Raw genomic sequence first — 20,054 nt, 5'->3', positions numbered from 1 at the left:
TTTAGCAGTGGCTAGTTAGGGTAGTATGGTTCAGTTGCAGTTGGACTTGATGATCTTTAAGGTCTTTTCCAACCTGAGCAATTCTATGATTCTATGATTCTCCTGCCAAGTCTCACTGGTGGTTTGTGTTCAACTTGGTGTCTGCCAAGACTCCCAGATCTTTCTCAGCATGGCTTGTCAAGACAGGCAGTCCCTGGCCTGGACTACTGCAGGGTGAGGGCTATTACTAAGACAGAATCCATATGATCTATTGGTAATGCTTTTTTAAGAGAGCATGTTCTTATCAGTATACATAAGACATTCTTTTTTGACAGCAGTAAGCAGAGTGATCCTTGATCTGTGTTAATTTTTTAATGTTTCTGCTAATATTTCTGCTATGGAAAACAGTTTCACATGAATACTGAATAAAACATAAAGCCTTTGTCTCAATTATTAAAGTCATTTTTGCAGGTCACTGTTGCAGTCAAGCCTTGAGAAAGATCACTGACACAGGGCTTGTTGAAGTATTCCTGTTTGATGTTCTTGAGGCTACACGTACATGTCAGAAAATTTGGGCTGAGCAGAATTTAGGCTCGCTTATTGAATCTCACTGAGTTTGCTTTAGAACTGACCATACTGCTCCAGTTTTTGTACCATGTTTCCTATTTGTGTGGATATTGGGCAGGTCTTCAAATGTAGACACACTGATGGACCCAAACTGTTAGACTCTCTGAAAGGTGTTAACACTAAGCCTGCAATTGCCTGATAAGGTCTGCACATTCCATCTCTTGGAAGATGCTGGACAGGGGGTTTTAAAGTTCTGTTAGACTCAGTCTGCTTCATCTATCTGGGTACATTTCCAGTACAATCCATGGCACGAAATGTAGCACCATTATCATCTAGGATTTTCCATTATCAAGGATACCTTCATTCTACCATTACGTAAGATAATGAGGAGTTGATTGTATTCAGATCTTATTTGCAGAGTATTTTAAGGATATCTAAGATAATTGAATGTAACAAGTCTTTGATACTGAATTGTTGTCTGGACTCCCAAGGAGATGCAGTTGGATAGTTGAGATTTATGGGTCAGCTGAAGGTATATCACAACAAGACAATGTGTATGGTACAGCTGAGAAGTAGTTGGGAGTGGTCAGTTTGCGTTTTTTGATAGAAAAGGAAGGATTGTGGAACAAATTGATTGATGTCCAGAGACGGAAAGATGAGGAATGTGGGGCTCAGAGGAAAGAGAGTGACCAGTCTTGATGCATTTTTTAAAATTTCTTTTAAAACTTGCCTCATTTATATGAGGCAATATGATACTTTCCTCATTTTTTAAATCAAATGAGGAAAGTATCATATAAACATAGAAATATTTCCTGTATTGGAAGAGACCTGTGTTGAAAGGATCACTGAGTCCAACTCCTTGCTCCACACAGCATCACCCAAAATTCAAACCCAATGCCTGAGACTGTTGTCCAAAGGCTCCTTGAACTACAGCAGCCTGGGACTGTGACCATTGCCTTAAGGAATCTTCTCCATGCCCACTGCCCTCTGGTGAAGAACCTTTTCCTCACACCCAACCTGACCCTCCTCTGATGCAGTTCTATGCTGTTCCCTTGGGTCCTACTGATGTCACTAGAGCTCAGTGCTGCCCCTCCACTCCCCTTGCACAGAAGCTGTAGACTGTAATGGGGTTTGATGTCCTTCTTATACTGTGGCACCCAAAACAGCATACAATCTGACAGTTTCTTCCCTTGACTAGCTAGTAGTGCTGGGCCTGATGCATTCCAGGGTACATTTGGCCCTTTTGACTGCCAGGGCAGTTGGCTCATGTTCAACTTGACATCAACCAGAACACACAGATCCCTTTCCATGGGGCTGCTCTCCAGCCTCTCATTCCCCAGTCTATATATAGAGCCAGGGTTGCCACATCCTGGATGCAGAATCTAGCCCTTGCTCTTGTTCAACTTTATGTGGTTGACGATTGCCTAGCCCTCAGATAACTCAGGATCTCTCTGCAAGGCAGAGCTCTCCACATTCAGAGGAGTCAACAGCTCTTCCCAATTTAATATCATCTGCAAACTTAATGTGTCTTCAAGTTCTGTTTCCATGTCATTTATACAGTCATTAAAGAGAACTGACTCTAAAATGGAGCCCTGCAGAACCTCATTAGTGACTGGCCACCAGCCTGATGTAACCCAATTTACCGTAATTCTTTGAGACCAACCTATCAGCCAGCTGCTCAACCACTGTATTTGTACAGTGGTATGCTGGACATTTTGTGAGACTGTGAGAGACAGTATTGAAAGCTTTGCTGAAATCTAGGAAGTTTATATCAGCTGGCTTCCCTTGGTCAACTACAAAGGTAGCCTTGTCACAAAGGGAAATTGTTTGTAAAGCAGGACTTTTCTCCTTGTGAACCCATGTTGGCTACGACCAATGACTGCATTGTCTTTCATGTGTTTTTCAAGAACTCCCAGAATAATTTTCTCCATTATTTTAACAGACACTGAAGTAAGGCCTGTAGTAACAAGGGTTTTCTTTCTTGCTCTTCTTGAAAATTGGAATTTTGTCAGCTTCCGGTGTAGTGGAACCTCATCAGATTTCCAAGATGGTTGAAAAATAATTGAGGGAGGTCTCATGATGACATCAGCCAGCTCTGGTGTTCAAAGAGCATTTGGATGTTGTGTTGAGGGACATGGTTTAGCGGGAACCATTGGTGAAGGGCGAATGGTTGGACTGGATGATCCTGTGGGTCTTTTCCAACCTTGACGATTCTATGATTCTATGATTCTTTGAGTACCCCAGGGTGTATCTGAGCTTTAGAAAACACTTCTTTATTTTGTGCATTACAAATGCTATTTGGTTGTAAATAAAACACTCTGTATCAGTATCACAGCACTTCATTTGCAGATAGATCGTCAATCTGTAGGGTGTTTAAAGATGAGTGATGGTGAGTAATTTGGAAAACTACTGTGTAGGATGTTGGGTTGTGTTGTGTTTTTTTTTTTTTTAATTGAAATATCTTGATGCTATACAATAATTGTTTCAAAGACCTGGGCACAAGATTTGAAGCTAATGTTTATGTATTTGTCCTAAGCTGAACTCCTCCAGGATTTAAATATTCAGATCAACAGGTAAATGTTTTGCTATAAACTGCTTAAAGTATAAATCTGTGCTGAATATCAGAGCCACCTGTCTCAAACAAGGAAACAATACACCTTCATCTCCCCATTAACCTAAATTCATAATCCATCAGGCAGGCAAAGGGTTTACTGGATAAAGCGTAGAATGCTCTGCTTTTGATGAATTAATAATAGGAAGAGTAAGGTTGTCAAAACAGGCTTTTGTTTCACAAATTGCATTTTAAGCATTAACGATTCTATTGATTACTGTTTTCATTGGGGCCTACAATGTAAACAGTCATCTAATATCTAATAGCATCATTAGGGCAAATGAGTCTTACTACATTAAATACTATGGAATTTAACCTCTTTCTCTGTTTAATGTTCATTTTTTGTTATGTGTTTGCCTTGCACATTACGTTTTTGCAGTCCTAATTCATTAGCCCACATTTGGTAAAGATTTTAAACTAAAGCTATGCTCTGCATAACTGCAACATGATTCTTTGTGCGGACTGAGAATGATGCAGATTTGAGCTATTTTAAAGTCTGATAAAGGGACCCGGCTTGGTAGAAGGTTAGTAAATACACAGCGTGCCACTGGACTACTGAGGTGTAATATTTAATATAAATCATACCAATGATTTTGCATTCTTTTCTCAATATCTGAAGTAACAAGCAGTGTGCTCTGCTACTGCACTCCTGTCATTTGGATCATGAGAAGACGTGCTTTGTAGGATGTCATGCTCTTGTGAAATGCTTGCTGGTGGTCCAGAAATGACACAGTGAAGCTGAGGCTGGTGAGAAGTATCTCCTTACTGAAGTTATTGTACATCGTAATGTACCATCTTTCTTCAATGTAGGTGAAATGAGTAACTGACCGAATGATAGAAGTCACATCTGACCCACAGAAAAGGAGTAGCTCAGCATACTAGATTGCATCCTGCTAGGTTACTGATGAGAAGGCTCTCTTAATCACCTTAATTCCTTACACTCTTGTAGAACATGATAGTGAACACTTAATGTTAATATTTTTTTATCAAGTGCCAAATTAATTCATACTTTATGAATTGCTTAGGAAATGTGCTTGAAATCTTCCTTGACCTCTGGTTGTCTAAATCAAAATATATAGTTATTAGTTTGCAGTAGGTTGCTTTATTCAATTTTTAAACAGTAGGAAGGGTTTTGCTGTGAGCTCTTATCTCTAACCACACCACTGGCTGCAATATGTTCTGTTGGACCAGTCTAAAATTTATTTACTAATTTTGTGGAAATAACAATTTAAGAATGATTTTTATTTATTTATTCTTAGGCAAATAAAGAACAATTGCTAATGAACTACCAGATCATCAGTTTAGGCTGAGCTGCTAGAACCCAAAATCAGAACAATGCAGTAGGTTGGGATAGTTTGGATCTGATTAGTGTAGATGATGAAAACGAGCTGTAAGATTGATTGAGTAGAATAAAAAAGCTTCTGCCCGCTCTCTGCTTCTGAATGTTCTCCTTCCTTCCCTCCCACGGGTGCTGGTGGTGTTTGTGCAGCTGTGTAGCAGCTCACCGAACTCTCTTATGGAGATGACCACAGCTAACCAGCTCAAATATAAACAAATTATCTGAAGTGAGATGAGATGGAGAGAGCACATTGTCTAAGTATGTATTTGTGAGTGCTTGTGTCATGTGAAAAGTCCCATAAAGTCAGTGTATGAGACAATTAGGGATTTCATAGATCACAATCAAGGCTGGAGACAATATGGAACTGAACAGGATTAAAAACTCTTTAAAGATGCAGACACAGACGAAGAATACAAAAGACAAAAGGTTTTGGTTATGTTTTTGCTGTTTCTTTCTTTAGGCTGTAAACCTGCAGTTCCTGCCCTTACTAGCATAAATCTACCATATATCTATATAAAAATCCAACACTCTGGAATTTGGAAAGATAAGCTCTGTGATCAGTTCCTCCTTCTATTCACACGTGGCCATCTTTCTGCTTGATGAAGAGTCACAAGAGCACAGTCTTAAATCTTTTCAGTCTTCCTTGTGTTGTTCCCCACTCCTGTTTTCTGCTCATTCATTGTGTTTACCTAAATATGGTAACTGAGATGTACTGTACCACACGTGTTGCAAGTCACCCTCTTTTTCTTTAGCTTTTACCAGATTCGTGCATCTATGAAAATTCCTCCAAGAATTCCACACAAATTAGAAGCTAGTTTGTTACATGCAACTGGTAAGTGTAAATGAAGACATAACCTTGCCTTGTTAATTAAGGAAATGTCATTTTTTGCCTTGTATTATTATAAGTAATATAAAAGTGTTTCTGTTTTGTTATTAACATAATTAAAATTTAAAGTATTTCATTATATCCTGCCGAAAAATTAGTTTGTTCATAGAAATGAGACTGAAAAGTCAATTGCAGAATTTGCCTTACTGGCTTTCCTCTGTTAATTCTCTTTGCTGGTAGGAAAATGTACTCATATCTTCTGTTTTCTTCCATTGATATGTTCAGTCTTCTTTGTGTTTAGGACTAAGATTTCCAAGGACAGTTCTCATTTAAGTAAATATCCTTGAAGTCACGGAGAACATTGGATACAGACTGTTACTGAGACTGTGAACTCTCATTCCCCAGTCCCCTTTTCTTTTTTTCCAAAAAGACTCAAAAAGGATCCAAACTTACTGCTGGAGAAACCAATTAGACAGAACTCCTAGTTCTGTCAAGCCCACACCTCCCGGTGCTATAGAAGTGTGAGAAACACAAATGAATGGAGTTTTCAAGTGACAGGTGAAATTCTTAGAATTGCCAAGAAGGACCTACTGCGGTCTGAAAACAAGAGAGAGGAATTTACCAAAACCTGAACTTTTGAGGCTATTTTAAAATTAATGTTGAATAATACAATTTAGACACTGAATTTTACTCATTGAGTATTTCTTGGATTTTCTGGATTTATGTGAAGTAAAGAAATAATTCCTACGAACCAAAACTATTCTATTCCAGACGATGTGTAGTGTGGCTTAGGAATTGGAGCTGTGCTAAACTCATCCTTTTGCTCTAGTAAAAAAACTATTTTTTTTATCACTTAATGATATGTTTAATGTTGCTTGAAGAGTGTTTCTTTCATTTTGTGGTATATTTTAGAACAGTCTCCAGTTAATTTTCGGAAAGCTGCAATCTTGTTAATAAATTTGGTGACATGTGTTAGCGCTTTTGTCTCTCATTACTAGGCATAAATGTTAAGGCTGCAATTTGATGTGAGTTAAGATCAGCAGTGCTGTCAAAACACATCAGCCCTTGATCCTGCCTGCCTGCTATTCTTTACCTTTATATTGCTCTGTGCGCAGTATTAACACGAATGTCTGATTTGACTTGGGAAGCCAACTGGGGAACTTGTTCAGTTCAGTTAAGCAGCTGTTTCACAAAAATTAAAGCCCTCTAACCCCCAAAACTGGGGTCCTCTCTCAGTTTGGCATATCAGACTGGTTGTGTCACTGCAGTTTGTATCCTCCCCCCCCCCACACACACTTCAGTCAACAAAAGGATGAGTAGAGCTGCTCTTTTTTTGGTTAGTTAAATGCATGTCAAGCTACAGCTTTGGTTTTTTGGTTGTTTCTTTTTCTTTTTGTGGTAAAAATGCCATTGATATACTCACTTGTCCTTCTTGTGGATTTGATTGTGTTTTATTTTGCCGAGGACCTCTGCTTTCTGTTTGTTTTGGTTGCTTGCTGAATTTAGCAGAACTGTAGATTTTGCTCACAGCTCTGCTATTGAAGGCTAGTGAATAGCTGATACCAGAGAGTGAGACTGTCATGATTTTAGACAATAGCTGCTATTATGCTGCCTGTAGAACAGCATAAGAAGCTTGACCCATTATCTGTAGGTGTCTGTTGTTTTTTGGCAATAGAGGAAGCTATACAGGAGTCCATAGCCCTCCTTGAGAAGGATGAGTTGTATCGACCAGGTGTTTTTGTTGTTCTGTTTTCCTAACACTTATCTCTCTTCTAAATCTCATTCTCTTCAACAGAGTCATGGTTTTCCCACTGTACTTCAAGTCATCTCACCTAGTTACTTCTAGCTCTCTCTAGCCTCTTTGCAAGTCAGCAGCTGTATGTTTTCCCCTCCTGCAGGCTCTCTGATCTAGATCTTCCTTTTATTTCCCCAGGTTAACTATACATGCTCGGTTTTTCCCTTCTTCCTATTGCTTAGGATAGAATCCTCAGAGTTGGAAGGACCTTTAAAGGTCATCTAGTCCAACTTCCCTGCAATGAACAAGGACCCTGCAGCTGGATCAGGTTGCCCAGGGCCTGATCCAGCCTGGCTTTGAAAATCTCCAGGGACGGGGTATCCACCACATCTCTAGGCAACCTGTTCCAGTGCCTCACCACCCTCACTGTAACAAACTTTTTCCTTATATTTAACCTCAGTCTAAATTAGCTTCTTCCTCTGCTCCTCTTTTTATCCCTTACCCAGCCCTTCCCTCCTTTCATGAGATCCTGTGCATTTTTAAATCCACAATTCTTACATTCCTATTTCCTGTGTCCTTTAGTAGTTCGCTTGAACTACTCAGGACCTAGGACAAGTGAGTTAGTGGTGACTTGGCAAGATATTTGCTTTACCTCCAACCTTGCAAATATCTCATGGCATTCTTGTAACTCAAAGGGCAATGTAGTCACTCACACTTGAGGAAGTTAAAGAAAACTTTGGTAATTGTAGTTTGTATGAAGTTAAATCAGCTTTAAGGCTCTTCTGAATTCCTTCTTCTGTAAGGAGCTCAACAGTAGTTTTCAGGAGAAAAAAAGCACCTTAGGAATGAGGTAGAAATGTTCACTGTGCAAGAATTAATTCACGTCATAGAATCACAGAATGGCCTGGGTTGAAAAGAACCACAATGATCATTAAGTTTCAACCCCTCTGCTATGTGCAGGGTCGCCAACCACCAGACCAGGCTGCCCAGAGCCACATCCAGCCTGGCCTTGAATGCTTCCAGGGATGGGGCATCCACAGCCTCCTTGGGCAACCTGTTCCAGTGTGTCACCACCCTCTGAATGAAAAACTTCCTCCTAAACCTCCACTGTCTCAGTTTAAAACCATTCTTCCTTGTCCTATCACTGTGTACCTATTCATTCCCCACTGTTTTTTCTTTGTGTCAGAGGAGGCTTTTTGTGAGGATAGAAACCTAGTAATAGTCTAGTCCTACACAGTTGACTTAATAATAAAAAAAAATAAAAATAGTTCTGCCTTGTTGATTTCATATTGTGAGACCTTGACCCCAGGTAGATGTGGCTCTGCCTGCTCCTGGCACCAGTTCTTTTCCTCTCCTCTCTCACTTCTGAGGATGCAGTTTCATGTTATGCTCGGGTCAGCGGAACTGAGGGCTATAACTCAAGGAGCTGGTGGTGCAGAGGAAGCAGGACCTTGGCCGTGTGTCTCCATTACTGCTTTATATCAGACTACAGTGGCAGAATCCCTTTTGCTGATGTTGTGCAGCTCTGTCAGGTTATGTGTAACGGGAAACCATCCCCTCTCTGCCCTTCACCTCTAGCATATGACATGGATTGATAGAAGGTGAATGTGGCATTGCATAGGGGAATTACCTTTTAATGATATATCCTTTTTATTTTGTCCAGAAGACCTAAGTTGATGATGCATATGAAAGCACTTCAGCAAAGGAAAATGTGTTTTTACAGGTTTCTAGTTTCTGATGGAAGGTTAAACTGAAGTGTTACAAAGATGATAGAGTGCAAATGATTGCCATGCACAGACTTGTGCAGGGATTTTCTGTCAGTGGTCTGTGGGCTCCAGAGCTGTAAAGCACGAAGTGTTCAGTTTTCTTTCTCTTTTGTGTTTTCCTTTGAAGTGACTTTTTTAAAAACATTTTGGTTTTGTTTTTTTTTTTAATCAGTGTTTCACACTCCCATTTATACAACCTCTAAGACTTTGTGTTCTGGAAGAGGTTAATGTGGTTGAGGTTGTTTGCTGAGGACTGATAAGAACCTGTTGGCCCTTCTGTTGCCTCAGTTCTTCCAAGTTCCACTTTCTTCTATGCGTTGTTTCACAGGATTGTGGCTGTTATCGTATTTCCTGTGTGATAATCCTTTGCTATTAATTATTGCTGAATACTTCCTTGGGAACTTTTAAAAAACGATTCCCTTTCTTTTTTCTTCCAAAAGTCTTTTGACCTTTATTGGGAAAGGATTCCCCAACCATTTATCACATTTTTCTGAATTCTTTTTGATGAGCAGATTAATTCAGTGAGTGGTGGTATATGTCATTTAACATCTTCGCTGCATTTGTAGTTAATTCTGAGATCTCAGTACGGTTAAGCATTGCCAAGCAAAAGGAATGATTAATGAAATAACATTAGAATTTTTGATGCCTCAAGTGTCTTACTATAGATTCTTCAGTCTAGAAATTGTATTAAAAGTAAATTACAGTCAAATATATTGATCAAGTATTTCTTAGAAGCAAAGCACATTCCTTCAAACTCCAGTAGCTCTGACTGAAATGGAAACTGCTGATTTTGTTGGTGTAATGTTTTTAAATTGGTCATGGAAATGATAGGAATGGTATGATACTTTATTAGCTGCTCTGGAGTTTCCAGATGCTAGAACTATTATATTAATACTTGTTTCTCTTTCCAGGTGCAGATCTTGCCTTTCCTGCTTCAATTCATGACAATATAGTTTACAGTAAAACATTTCAGATTCTCTACAAAAATGAGGAAGTTTCTGTGAATGATGTGATGATTTTCAAAATAAAAATGCTGTTAGATGAGAGGAAGGTAATCTGCCAATCATCTTAACTGTATTCAGATGCTTAAGTCTTTGTTAAATACAGTTTGAATTACTATAAATTAAGGACCTGAAAAGATTTCATGCTTTCACAATTTCTTTTTAGATTGAAGAGTCTCTTAATGAAATGAATTTTCTGCTAACGTTAGACCTACACTTCACGGATACAGACTATTCGTAAGTTTACATTTGGAAGATTTTATTACAGCAACAGCATACGTTAACTTTTTAAACTAATTAAATCTGTGTTATATATAGATGTACTGTGTTCCTATTAGGCATATATGAGATTACAAGATAAATCCAATGCTGAGGCATGTTAAGGTTTCATAACAAGCTTGATTCATTTTGATATTGTTTTTCCCTTGGGAAGATGTTATTGCATTCCGAAGTGTACACCAGTGCTAAATTGTTATCTGTATCGATTGTTAATAACTTGCTTGCACATTACCCTTTAAATATAGTCACTGTAATTGTATGTTGTATATTTTTGTTTGTTTGCTTTTTTACTCTTAGACCAGATGACCTGAGCACACTACAGCCAATTAGTAGCCGAACTTTAAAGTTGCACTTTAACCTACACCGGGGCCTTCATCATTACGTCAATGTTATGTTTGATTACTTTCACCTTTCTGTCATATCGGTTATAGTCCATGCTTCTCTGGTTGCTCTGCATCAGCCCTTGATAAGGTAATCTCTTGTTAATAAAATGTAAATGAAGTATCGGGTGCCCAAATGGAAATGTTATAAAAACAGTATATGTAGGAAGGAGTTAAGTCTCCATGCAGTGGGGTTTTCTTTATGATTCTGGTATCCATGGTCCAGAGGGTGGAGAAACATCTTTTAAGTTACCTGGAACAGAATTTGAATTTGTTTTTGTTGGAAATAAGCATATGTAGCGTAGTAGAGAAATATTACAACCAGAGAACAGGGAAGGTATGTATAAATATCTGTATGTGTGGATGTATATATGTGTAAATATTTATTCATGTTCTTAATTTATAAGATCTTCTGCTGACTCTAGTTAGTGACTGAAGTGGATGCTGTTATTAGAATATCCTGAGTTTTAAGGCATCCACAAGGATCATCTAGTCTAATAGAAATAGAGCATCTCTTGCTGACTGTATTCACAGTTTTCAATTACTACTGTAATGCCAATAATGTCTGCAAATGATGCATTTACCTTTTCTAAAGTAAATGAAACCTAGGGTTCTCATTTTTTCTTTAAATAAGTTTTTACCTAGTTTCACTGAAGCCTTTTTCTTTCGTTAACTCATGTCATCCATTGCAATCTTCTTGCTTCTCTGTCTCAAAAATAAGCATGAGTGAAGAGCTACACTGTCAGCCATGCAGACAAAGCTTTATCTTTAGCATATCTGTCTTTGCCAGAGTCTTCAAGACCTGAAATGCCTTAAGATTTTTCATTTTTAAAATCAGATGGAGATAAAAATGCTAAAGCCCTTAGCGTGAGGAATTTCCATTGCTTGAACCTGGCTTCATCTCTTGGCAAATACATATGTTAGAATGCCATTCCGTGCAGTAGGACTGTGCTAATTTGGAGAATTCAAATAATTTCTTTTTTTCCTTTTTTCTTCCCTCCAAGTTGAATGGCTTTGGTGATAAGTTTGAGGCAAGGCTGTCTAATTGAATGAACTGAACTGACATGTCTCTGGAGGGATGCCACTGCATTGTTTAAGGGAGGAGCAGTTAGGGAGGAGGTGGGAATATCTGAACCTAGTACTGTTTTGAGGACCTCATATAATAAAATGGCACACTTAAAGTAGCAGCCATTTATATGAAATGTCAGTTGTCAAAATATAACACAAGTGAAATTCAAGTGTTTCGCCTGTGGTCATCCCTTAACTATAGGGTTAAACTTCAGTTCATTGAGAGAAAATGAAAAAACAGGCTTTGTTACTAATTTTCAGTCAGAAATGCATTTGTCCCTTCCGACTTTTTAAAAGGTTGCAGAAAATTTGTATATTCTGGTATAAATGTTTCTTCAGTTTCTAGCTTCTTAAGTAGATGGGAGGAGATTCTAAAACAAAACAAATTCATTGCTGCTCCAGTTATCTTTAAAGTAGGATGCTACTGGTGCTGATGAAATCATTTTAAGGATCCAGGTTGGGCTTTTCATTGGTTTTGGGCAGGGAGAGGAAAGAACCTTCAAATGTACAGTGTTTTATTTGAGCTGAGCTACGCTATACTGTAATATTTAGCAAATACTTTGTAGTTCCCATCTCCTTGTCTGGCTCATATCTCTGGCTTTCTGAAAAGCCTGAGCATGAAGAAGAGTATGAATGGAAGATGATCAGAGGGCTGGAGTACCTCCCCTACAAAAATAGCCTGAGGGAGCTGGGCTTGTTCAGCCTGGAGAAGAGAAGGCTGTGAGGAGGCCTCATTGCAGTCTTCCAGTATTTAAAAGTGGATTATAAACAAGAGGGCGATCAATTTTTTGCTAGGGTAGACAGTGATAGGACAAGGAGGAATGGTTTTAAGCTCAAAGAAAGAACGTTTAGATTGTATGTTGGGGAAGTTCTTTACAGACAGAGTGGTGAGGTGCTGGAACAGACTGCTCAGAGAGGTTGTAGATGTTCCATCCCTGGAGGTGTTCAAGACCAGATTGGATGGGGCCCTGGGCAACCTGGTGTAGTGCCAGATCTGGAGGTTGGTAGCCCTGCCTGTGGCAGGGAGTTGATAGTTAATTATCCTTGGGGTCCCTTCCAACCCAAGCCATTCTGTGATTGCAGACTTCTTTCCTCCTTCCTTTGGACTCTCCTAGATGAAAGTTTGCTAGGGGGTCACTTTCTGGGTGTTTTCCTTTTCAGAATAGCATCTATGATCTCCATCTCCAAAGAACACTTGGTCTTAATATTTTACACAAGAGAGAGGTGGTGTTGGTGCCCTGTGCAGTCTATTTTTTTTTTAATCAACTTGTCACTGATTATTCCTGCCCATTGTCTAAAAGCTCCTGCTCTTTGCATTCATTCCTCTTTCACTGCTTTTTCCCCAGCTCTGTCCTCACAAATCTACTGTTGTAGGATGCTCTGTTCTCCCAGCAGTCCTGGATGGGATTTCCTTTTCAGTAGCAGAGGTCAGGCTTTTGTTACAAAAACAGCAATGGTGGTTTGTGTGACAGCTTTCCAACTGCTTGCTACTGCTTCACTTGTAGGAGGTAAAGTCACCCCCACCAAAGATGCCAGAAAATGAACACTTCTCGCCTGTCACAGATCAAAATGGATCTGTATGGCTTAAACTTTCAGGAACATTTTTAAATTAGTTGCATTGGGAAATATGAGGAAGATCTTATGTAGTCAACAGCAGAACAGTTGAGGGTAATAATTTCTTAAATCGCTCTGACAAACTGGAGACGCTCTTGGAAGAGAACTGCTCCCTAGATGCAGCACTTGAGACTAACTGAGGTTTCTGAGCAATCCCTGCATGAGGAGTACTAAGAGGGCAGCCCATCATGCTAAAGACATCCAGGATATTACTGAGAAACAACTTAAAAAGAAAACAAATGAAAACCTGTGCTAAATGTGTGACACATAGCTTGTTGGAGTTACCAGTTCATTTGTGCTTCTTGCAGTTTTCCTCGCCCAGTGAAGAATACGTGGTTAAACAGGAATGCACCAGCACAAAATAGGGACTCTGTGATTCCTTCTCTGGAAAGCGTGGTCTTTGGCAATAACTACACAAAGCAGTTATCAGCTGATGTAAGAATATCTCAACTGAACGTTTTATTTGTATTTTGTAGGGTGATGTGAATTTTATCTTAATTAATCTTATCTTCTGCAGAAATATTACTTGATAAAGGATGACCTTTGTTAAGAGTTATTTTGTTGTGTCATATAATATGGGAAAAAAGAAGAATTGTTGCAGAAAGCTGTTACATATTTCAAGATTATGCAGATGGAAAGCTTACAATATTTAGTGTTCAGCCTTCTTTTTTAAGATACTGCAAACCGCCGAGGATTGCAAAAAGATGGATGAGGTTCATGAAAAGAGGCAATTCTTATTCTGTTAATGCTTCATTTATTGTATCAAATTAGTACACCTAAATCTTTTTTCTCTTTTTTCTCTTTTTTTAGGGTTGCAGTTTTGTTGTTTCAGAGTCTTTCCTCAGCCATGCCTATAATTTCCACTATACACTTTGTGCCAGCTTGCTGCTTGCTTTCAAAGGCTTACATAGCTATTTCCTTATGATAACAAAGGAGCTCCCCTCTTCTCACCGAATTGAACTGGGTATGTTGAATTTAATAAAACATACAACTTTTGCTTTTTCCTGAAAATATGTCCTTTCCTTGACTGAACTGGCATTACTTTCATACATCTTACATATCTAATATCCTTTTTGCTCAAACTGAACTGGAATTTAATAACTAAGAAGGAAAAAAGACAAATGTATGATGAATTTATGCATAGAAAAATACCAGAAGCTGAGGCTTTTTCTCTATAGAAGCAAAAACACTACATAGAGTAGTTCTGTGTTGGTTATCTTAATCTTGATATGGAGGGGAACGCCCTATTAAATGAATGACTCAACTCTTAGTCTAACTTGTAAGGACAAAATGCACTTTTTGCAAAGTAGAATCTGTTGGCATTATTGTTACTGTAAGAGTAGGCTTAGACTGTGTCTTGATATTTAAATGATTCAGAGAGGACCTTAAATTCCCCTAAAACACTCTCGCAAAGTAGATGTGATAGAAATAAGCTGGCAGTTGAATTGCACTGTCAGGAGATATCTTTCACTCCTCACTGTAGTCACAACAAAGATTCACATAAGCTTCAGCAGCACTTGGCTCAGACCTTTACTCATTTCTGTGGGTAGGTTGGCTTAGGGAAATGCAACCTTGAAAAGAAATACTGTAAATAAATACATTGAGAGAAAAACAGTATTTACATTTAATATACATTGAACTGATTCTGCCAATGGTTTGTTTCCTGTGCTGTTTGTTTTGTTGTGTTGTTTTTTTTAAGTTTCTGCCATAATTATTTTCTTATTTCTGAATTTTTTTCTTCATTTATTGCAGTTATTTTGTATATACATTGATTGGGAATATTGATATAACAAAAAGAACTAATAACGTGGATACTAATTATGCTGTTATTACTTGCCCTTTGCTCATGCAAGATAACCAGTGCTTATCATTAACACTAATTTCTCTAAACTCCATCAACAGTTACAAATAAGAATAAAATAACGAAAGAAAGGAAAAGAAAGCCATGTTTCTGTGATATCTTCTACAAAATAATTGAAGCTCTCTGAACTTTATCATGAAGTACAAAAACCATCACTTAGACTTAATTTTTGAAGCAAATGAACTGCCTTTTGGTGATTTTATATGTGACATGGAAGAAATCTCTCATCCTGTTTAAATCTCAAATTGTCTATTTTTTGTCTTAGATTATAACCTCCTTAATTTTGTTTTGTCTGCTTGCTTTGCTGTTGCTCTGCCATACCATTTAAAAAAACCATTGATTTTGCAGAAGCATGCACAATCATCTATTGAACTCAGTTACTGTAATTGAGCTTTTACAAATTATTGGTTTCAGGAATTAAAAGAGTGTGATGTCTATCGTGAGTGATATCTAATCTACACCAAAATTATATACTTTCATGTATTTCTCTAACTGCACTAATTGCTAGGCTAGCCATAAGCTTTTTTACTAACTTTAAGGCAAATAATAAATCACAGATGAAAGAAGGAGTGTAGTAACTAGTCATGTGTGTGCCATCCCTATAACTAGCCAAGGCCAGCATGCAGGTCCTTTATGAACGCCTTCTCAGAAGAAAATTTCCACGAACCCAGAGAGACGCCTACCTAGGTATGTTTTCAAAGCAGGTGATTTAATCCCTCAGATTTTTATTAATAACATAAAATACTATATTCTTCTCTAAATAGGAACGCTATTTCACTATTCAGCTATAATAAGAGTATGTTAAACTCTGGTGAAGTCTGTAGAATTGAGCTACTAATTTCTAGGTTGAGTATAGAAAATAAAATCTTACACTTACTTGGTTTAGTGTTATTCTGTTTTAATTCTGAAAAGCAATTGAAGAGTTCAGGCAGTTGTCACAAATTTTAATAAAACAGCAAAAAATGGTAGTTGTATTTAAATCATGACAGACTCAGGGTTTTGTTGGTTTTGTTTGCTTGATTTTTGTTTTCATAATTAAAAGCTAATAGCGTTTCTTCCTGAGATATTGATCAGATTGCTTCTGGCTTCTTGAGATTCAATTCGTCTAAACCCTACACAAGACATTCTCAAGGCTTAGGGTGCCCACGTCTAAATGGCCAACCCTCCTTCAGAGAGTGTCAGTGTTAGCTTGATGTTGTGCCAAGTACCGTGCTGTTTAAGCACAAGGCACTTTGCAATGGGGAAAGAATAAAATAGTTGAGTTTCGTAGATATTAGTGTTAATCATATATAACCACATTTTGGTTTTGTTTACAAAAAGTAGCAAAACAAAACAATTTTAGCTAAGCCAGCAAAATTTCATCAGGTATTTACTGGATAAACAACACTGGTATCAAATGTTAACAGTTAACTTAATTTTGTCAGTGTTTTTTCTGTTTCCCTTGGTACTGGTAGCTCTGATGTAGAAAGAAATCAAATCACAGTACAAAATTATTATTTAATTGATTAGATTTGGTTGGCTAGAATTGGAATGATTAGTAGGACATTGGTTTTAAAAGTTGTTTCAAACCTGTCCTCAATCTCAGTGTGACAAACAGGATGAAGATTCAGTATTGTGTTTCATAGTGAATCAGATAACTTTTTCCATTAGTGACAAAATGTATGTGGCCACAGACACCCCAGAATAAGTATATAACTTGTATATAAACTGTTTTCATATATTTTCAGAACAACTATCAAGTGGTGTCTAGTTAATAGGTATAAGTAGTTTCTTTCCAAGCTATTTCTTGACTTGCTTCTGAGAACTTCTGGTGTTTCTGTAAGATGCATATTTTCTCAGAACTTGGAGTTTTGTGAATTAGTTTGTCATTGCATTTAAACCTAAGTATGTGTCATGTATAGCACTGATGTGAAAGTCAATAAATACTTACAAATCTAGAAGGTATCAGCTGAAGACGAGTCAACACGATGTTGCTGTTGGTAAACTTATGTTCAGTATCCATAACCTAGATTTATGAATGTGAGTTTGCACGTGTGTTTTGTTGGTGTACGATTTCAAATAAAATAGCGGTTTTTCCTTAATACTGTTTTTTAGAAATTAATTTAAATATTTGTTAGAAGTAATACAAGGTTCATAAATCATTCCCTTGTTACTGGGACCTCAGATGTAGAAAGAAATCAAATCATGGTAAAAATTTGTTATGTAATTGATTAGATTTGGTTGACTAGAATTGGAGTGATTAATAAGAAAGAATATCGTACACTAAGGAATACATCCGTATTCCTTATTTATAAGTCATTTGAGGTTCTGATCGAGTTGAAGCTGCCATACCATGCAAGACTCTTAACATTGAGCTATTGAGAGAAAAATTAATTAAATTATTTGGCCAAGCTGCAAATCCTCAGACAACTAAAGAATCTATTCTTATTCGTGTGGCTTACAAATAGAGTAAATAATATACCCACAGAAAAATGGCACTAAAGTAAAGAATGCCTGGAAAATCTAAGGTGGAAGATCAGTTGTTTTACCTCTGTTGTGAATGATGACATTGCTGCTGATTAGCTGAACAGTTCTAAGTGGGTGATATGCAAACTGTATAATCTAAGTTACGGTGTTTGCTAGAGCAACTTGAAATGAGAAATCGGTATCCTTGACAAGGTCTCATGAGAAACATTCACAATACATAGTTGCAAACCATTTTTTATTAATCATGTTCTGTCCTCAATATCAGTAATTAGTATGAAATTATTTTAATAGGAGTTTATAATATACTTGATTGGAAGCTCATTGTAGAAATTAATACAGTGTGAAGTTTTATTTGATAGCCTCTTTTCTTTTTAATGGTTTTTACTGTGAGATAATTGTCTTTGCTCTGCAACTTGGAAGGTACCTTTTTCATAAGTATACACTCTCATCTTTCCAGAAAACATCGATGTAGAAGTTCGTCTTTCAGAATTGTGTGAAGAAGTAAAGGTAATACTTTTCACTTATTAAATAAGTGAAGTAACTGTAAAAGTAAGAACATGCTAATTTCATGTGCTACTTGGGAATAAAATGCTTCAGTGATAACAACCTGCATGTTTTTTTGCCGACATTTATTTCAGCTGTTTCACAGAGAAGTTGCTCACAAACTTTCCTACTGATCCGGTGTGTCATGTAGCCATGTAACTTTCATGGATCATGAAAGTAAGGATTTTAGAAAGATGGATTGCTCGCATTAAAATCACATTTTGAATTTTCTGCATTCGTTAGTTGAATCTTTTATTTTTGAACTTGTCAAATAACAAAAGTTATAAGTTTGAGTAGTAAAAACTTGTAGAAAAGCAGATTCTCCAGCTCCTCCCCTCTTCTGGAAGGAGCTGTCCTGATGCTGTCTCCTTCTCTTTTCCATATATTCTCAAGGAAATACTGTCCACTGAGATGGCTTAGAATGCCTCCACTGTGCAGCAGTCAGAATTAGCCCCAGCTGAACAGCCGATTTCCTTATCACAGATGAGTTTGAAGCAGAAGTTTGAGAACTTTTTTTAAGATTTTCCATGCTTTGTTGCTGGGTGGGTCAACTACGCAGCTTTTGTAGCTGAGTTACTTTTCATTTCCATACCAGTAGTACAATTGCAAGGAAATGTGATACTGCTGTTGAAAAAAAGTCACTTGTACTGGAGACAAAGCCAATGCAGTTAGCTCTCTGTGAGCAGCTGGCAATCTTACTTCATAAACTGGAAAGTTGTGAGGTTTTCTGTTGAACTTTTTCTGTTTTTTGTTTGTTTGTTTTTTTACACTTACACAGCTTCTGTGAATTCTTCCAGTAGTTAGGATTATTTTTTCAGTAGTTTTTCCCTTAGCTTGCTAAACTATGTTTATATTTTTTTCTTTTTCTCCTTTTCGTTCTTTTATGCACTTCTCTTCAAAAGTTCCTCCTCTTCTTTCTAACTTCGCCTACTAAGTTGTTGTTTCAGTATTCATAATCCTCTTTTCTGCTTCCTCTTTAATAGTGCTGAAGTTTGGGTCTTTACTGTCTGTACTTTTTAACCCTTTACCTGTATGCCTTATGCATCTCCACTGAGTTTCTGGAAAACATTTTCCTAAAATGGTAGGGGACAGAAGCCTTAAAACTAGCACTTGACTGGTATGGAGCTGTATCGTGGGATTACAGTACACTGTAAACAAAGAAAAACCTGCTTTGTGCTGAATTTGCGTGGCCTGGTTCTTGGAAGCCTATACCAGAACACTGATTCCTGAGCATGCTTAAAGTGTATGTAGGTATATGATGACATATAAACATTATTGCAAGTTGTTAATATTCTAAAATGAAAATATCTTCATTTAATTCTTCAAGGTTGCATCGAATTAGTCCAAAAATGGACTACTATACCAAGTATCAATTCCCTGCTTTCTAATTCAGACTCCTATTCCTCTCAAGTACACTCTACTTTTATATGTTAGAAAATACAGCAGTTGCAACTCATTGTTATTAATGGAATTATTGCTTCAATTTAGGATCAGAAATCCTAATTCTAAAAGACATCTGGGTAACATTTAAAGCAACATAAAACTGTGTTTGTGTTGTAACATGACTTATTTCATTTCTAATACTTAGACGAAACAGTTCTTATTTGGAAGTTCTTTTTTAAATTAAAATTCTTACTAAGGTGAAATACACTTTTTAATTTTATTTTTCTGCTTGTTGTAATCTAGTAATAATGTAAATCTGTTTTCCAAACTTCAGAAAATGGAAAATCCTGATGAACTGGCAGAACTTATAAATATGAATCTTGCTCAGCTTTGCTCACTTCTAATGGCTCTCTGGGGGCAATTTCTAGAGGTCATTACCTTACAAGAGGAGGTCACGGCATTGCTAGCACAAGAACATCACACATTAAGGGTAAGTATTAACTCTGATGTTATAGAGGGCTTGTTTGTACTCTTAGTGAGACACATTGTAATGGAAATGCATATCAAAATGCAAATACAAATTCTAATTTTTCTAGTTTTATTTGGGAAGATTAGTTAGAGTCATAAAGGAAGCTG

General features: G+C 37.4%; 1 protein-coding gene across 10 annotated transcripts in view; it reads left to right on the top strand.

The window, feature by feature from the left end:
• The window catches only part of FAM135A (family with sequence similarity 135 member A), an 80,037-nt gene that overhangs the window by 30,736 nt on the left and 29,247 nt on the right, over positions 1-20,054 (top strand). For 9 of the 10 annotated variants that reach the window (XM_015284798.4, XM_015284801.4, XM_046939216.1 and 6 more), the window contains 9 exons: positions 5,249-5,328; positions 9,735-9,874; positions 9,991-10,061; positions 10,401-10,574; positions 13,474-13,600; positions 13,976-14,129; positions 15,636-15,713; positions 17,950-17,999; positions 19,753-19,908. In XM_015284798.4, the coding sequence (XP_015140284.2) occupies positions 5,249-5,328; positions 9,735-9,874; positions 9,991-10,061; positions 10,401-10,574; positions 13,474-13,600; positions 13,976-14,129; positions 15,636-15,713; positions 17,950-17,999; positions 19,753-19,908 (1,030 nt within the window). The remainder of the gene's footprint in view (positions 1-5,248; positions 5,329-9,734; positions 9,875-9,990; positions 10,062-10,400; positions 10,575-13,473; positions 13,601-13,975; positions 14,130-15,635; positions 15,714-17,949; positions 18,000-19,752; positions 19,909-20,054) is intronic. The other variant, XM_015284799.4, reaches the window with a different exon arrangement.

The sequence above is a fragment of the Gallus gallus genome, chromosome 3 (assembly GCF_016699485.2).
Source record: "Gallus gallus isolate bGalGal1 chromosome 3, bGalGal1.mat.broiler.GRCg7b, whole genome shotgun sequence".
Classification (NCBI taxonomy): Eukaryota; Metazoa; Chordata; class Aves; order Galliformes; family Phasianidae; genus Gallus; species Gallus gallus.
This window is presented reverse-complemented; position numbering and strand designations above follow the sequence as displayed.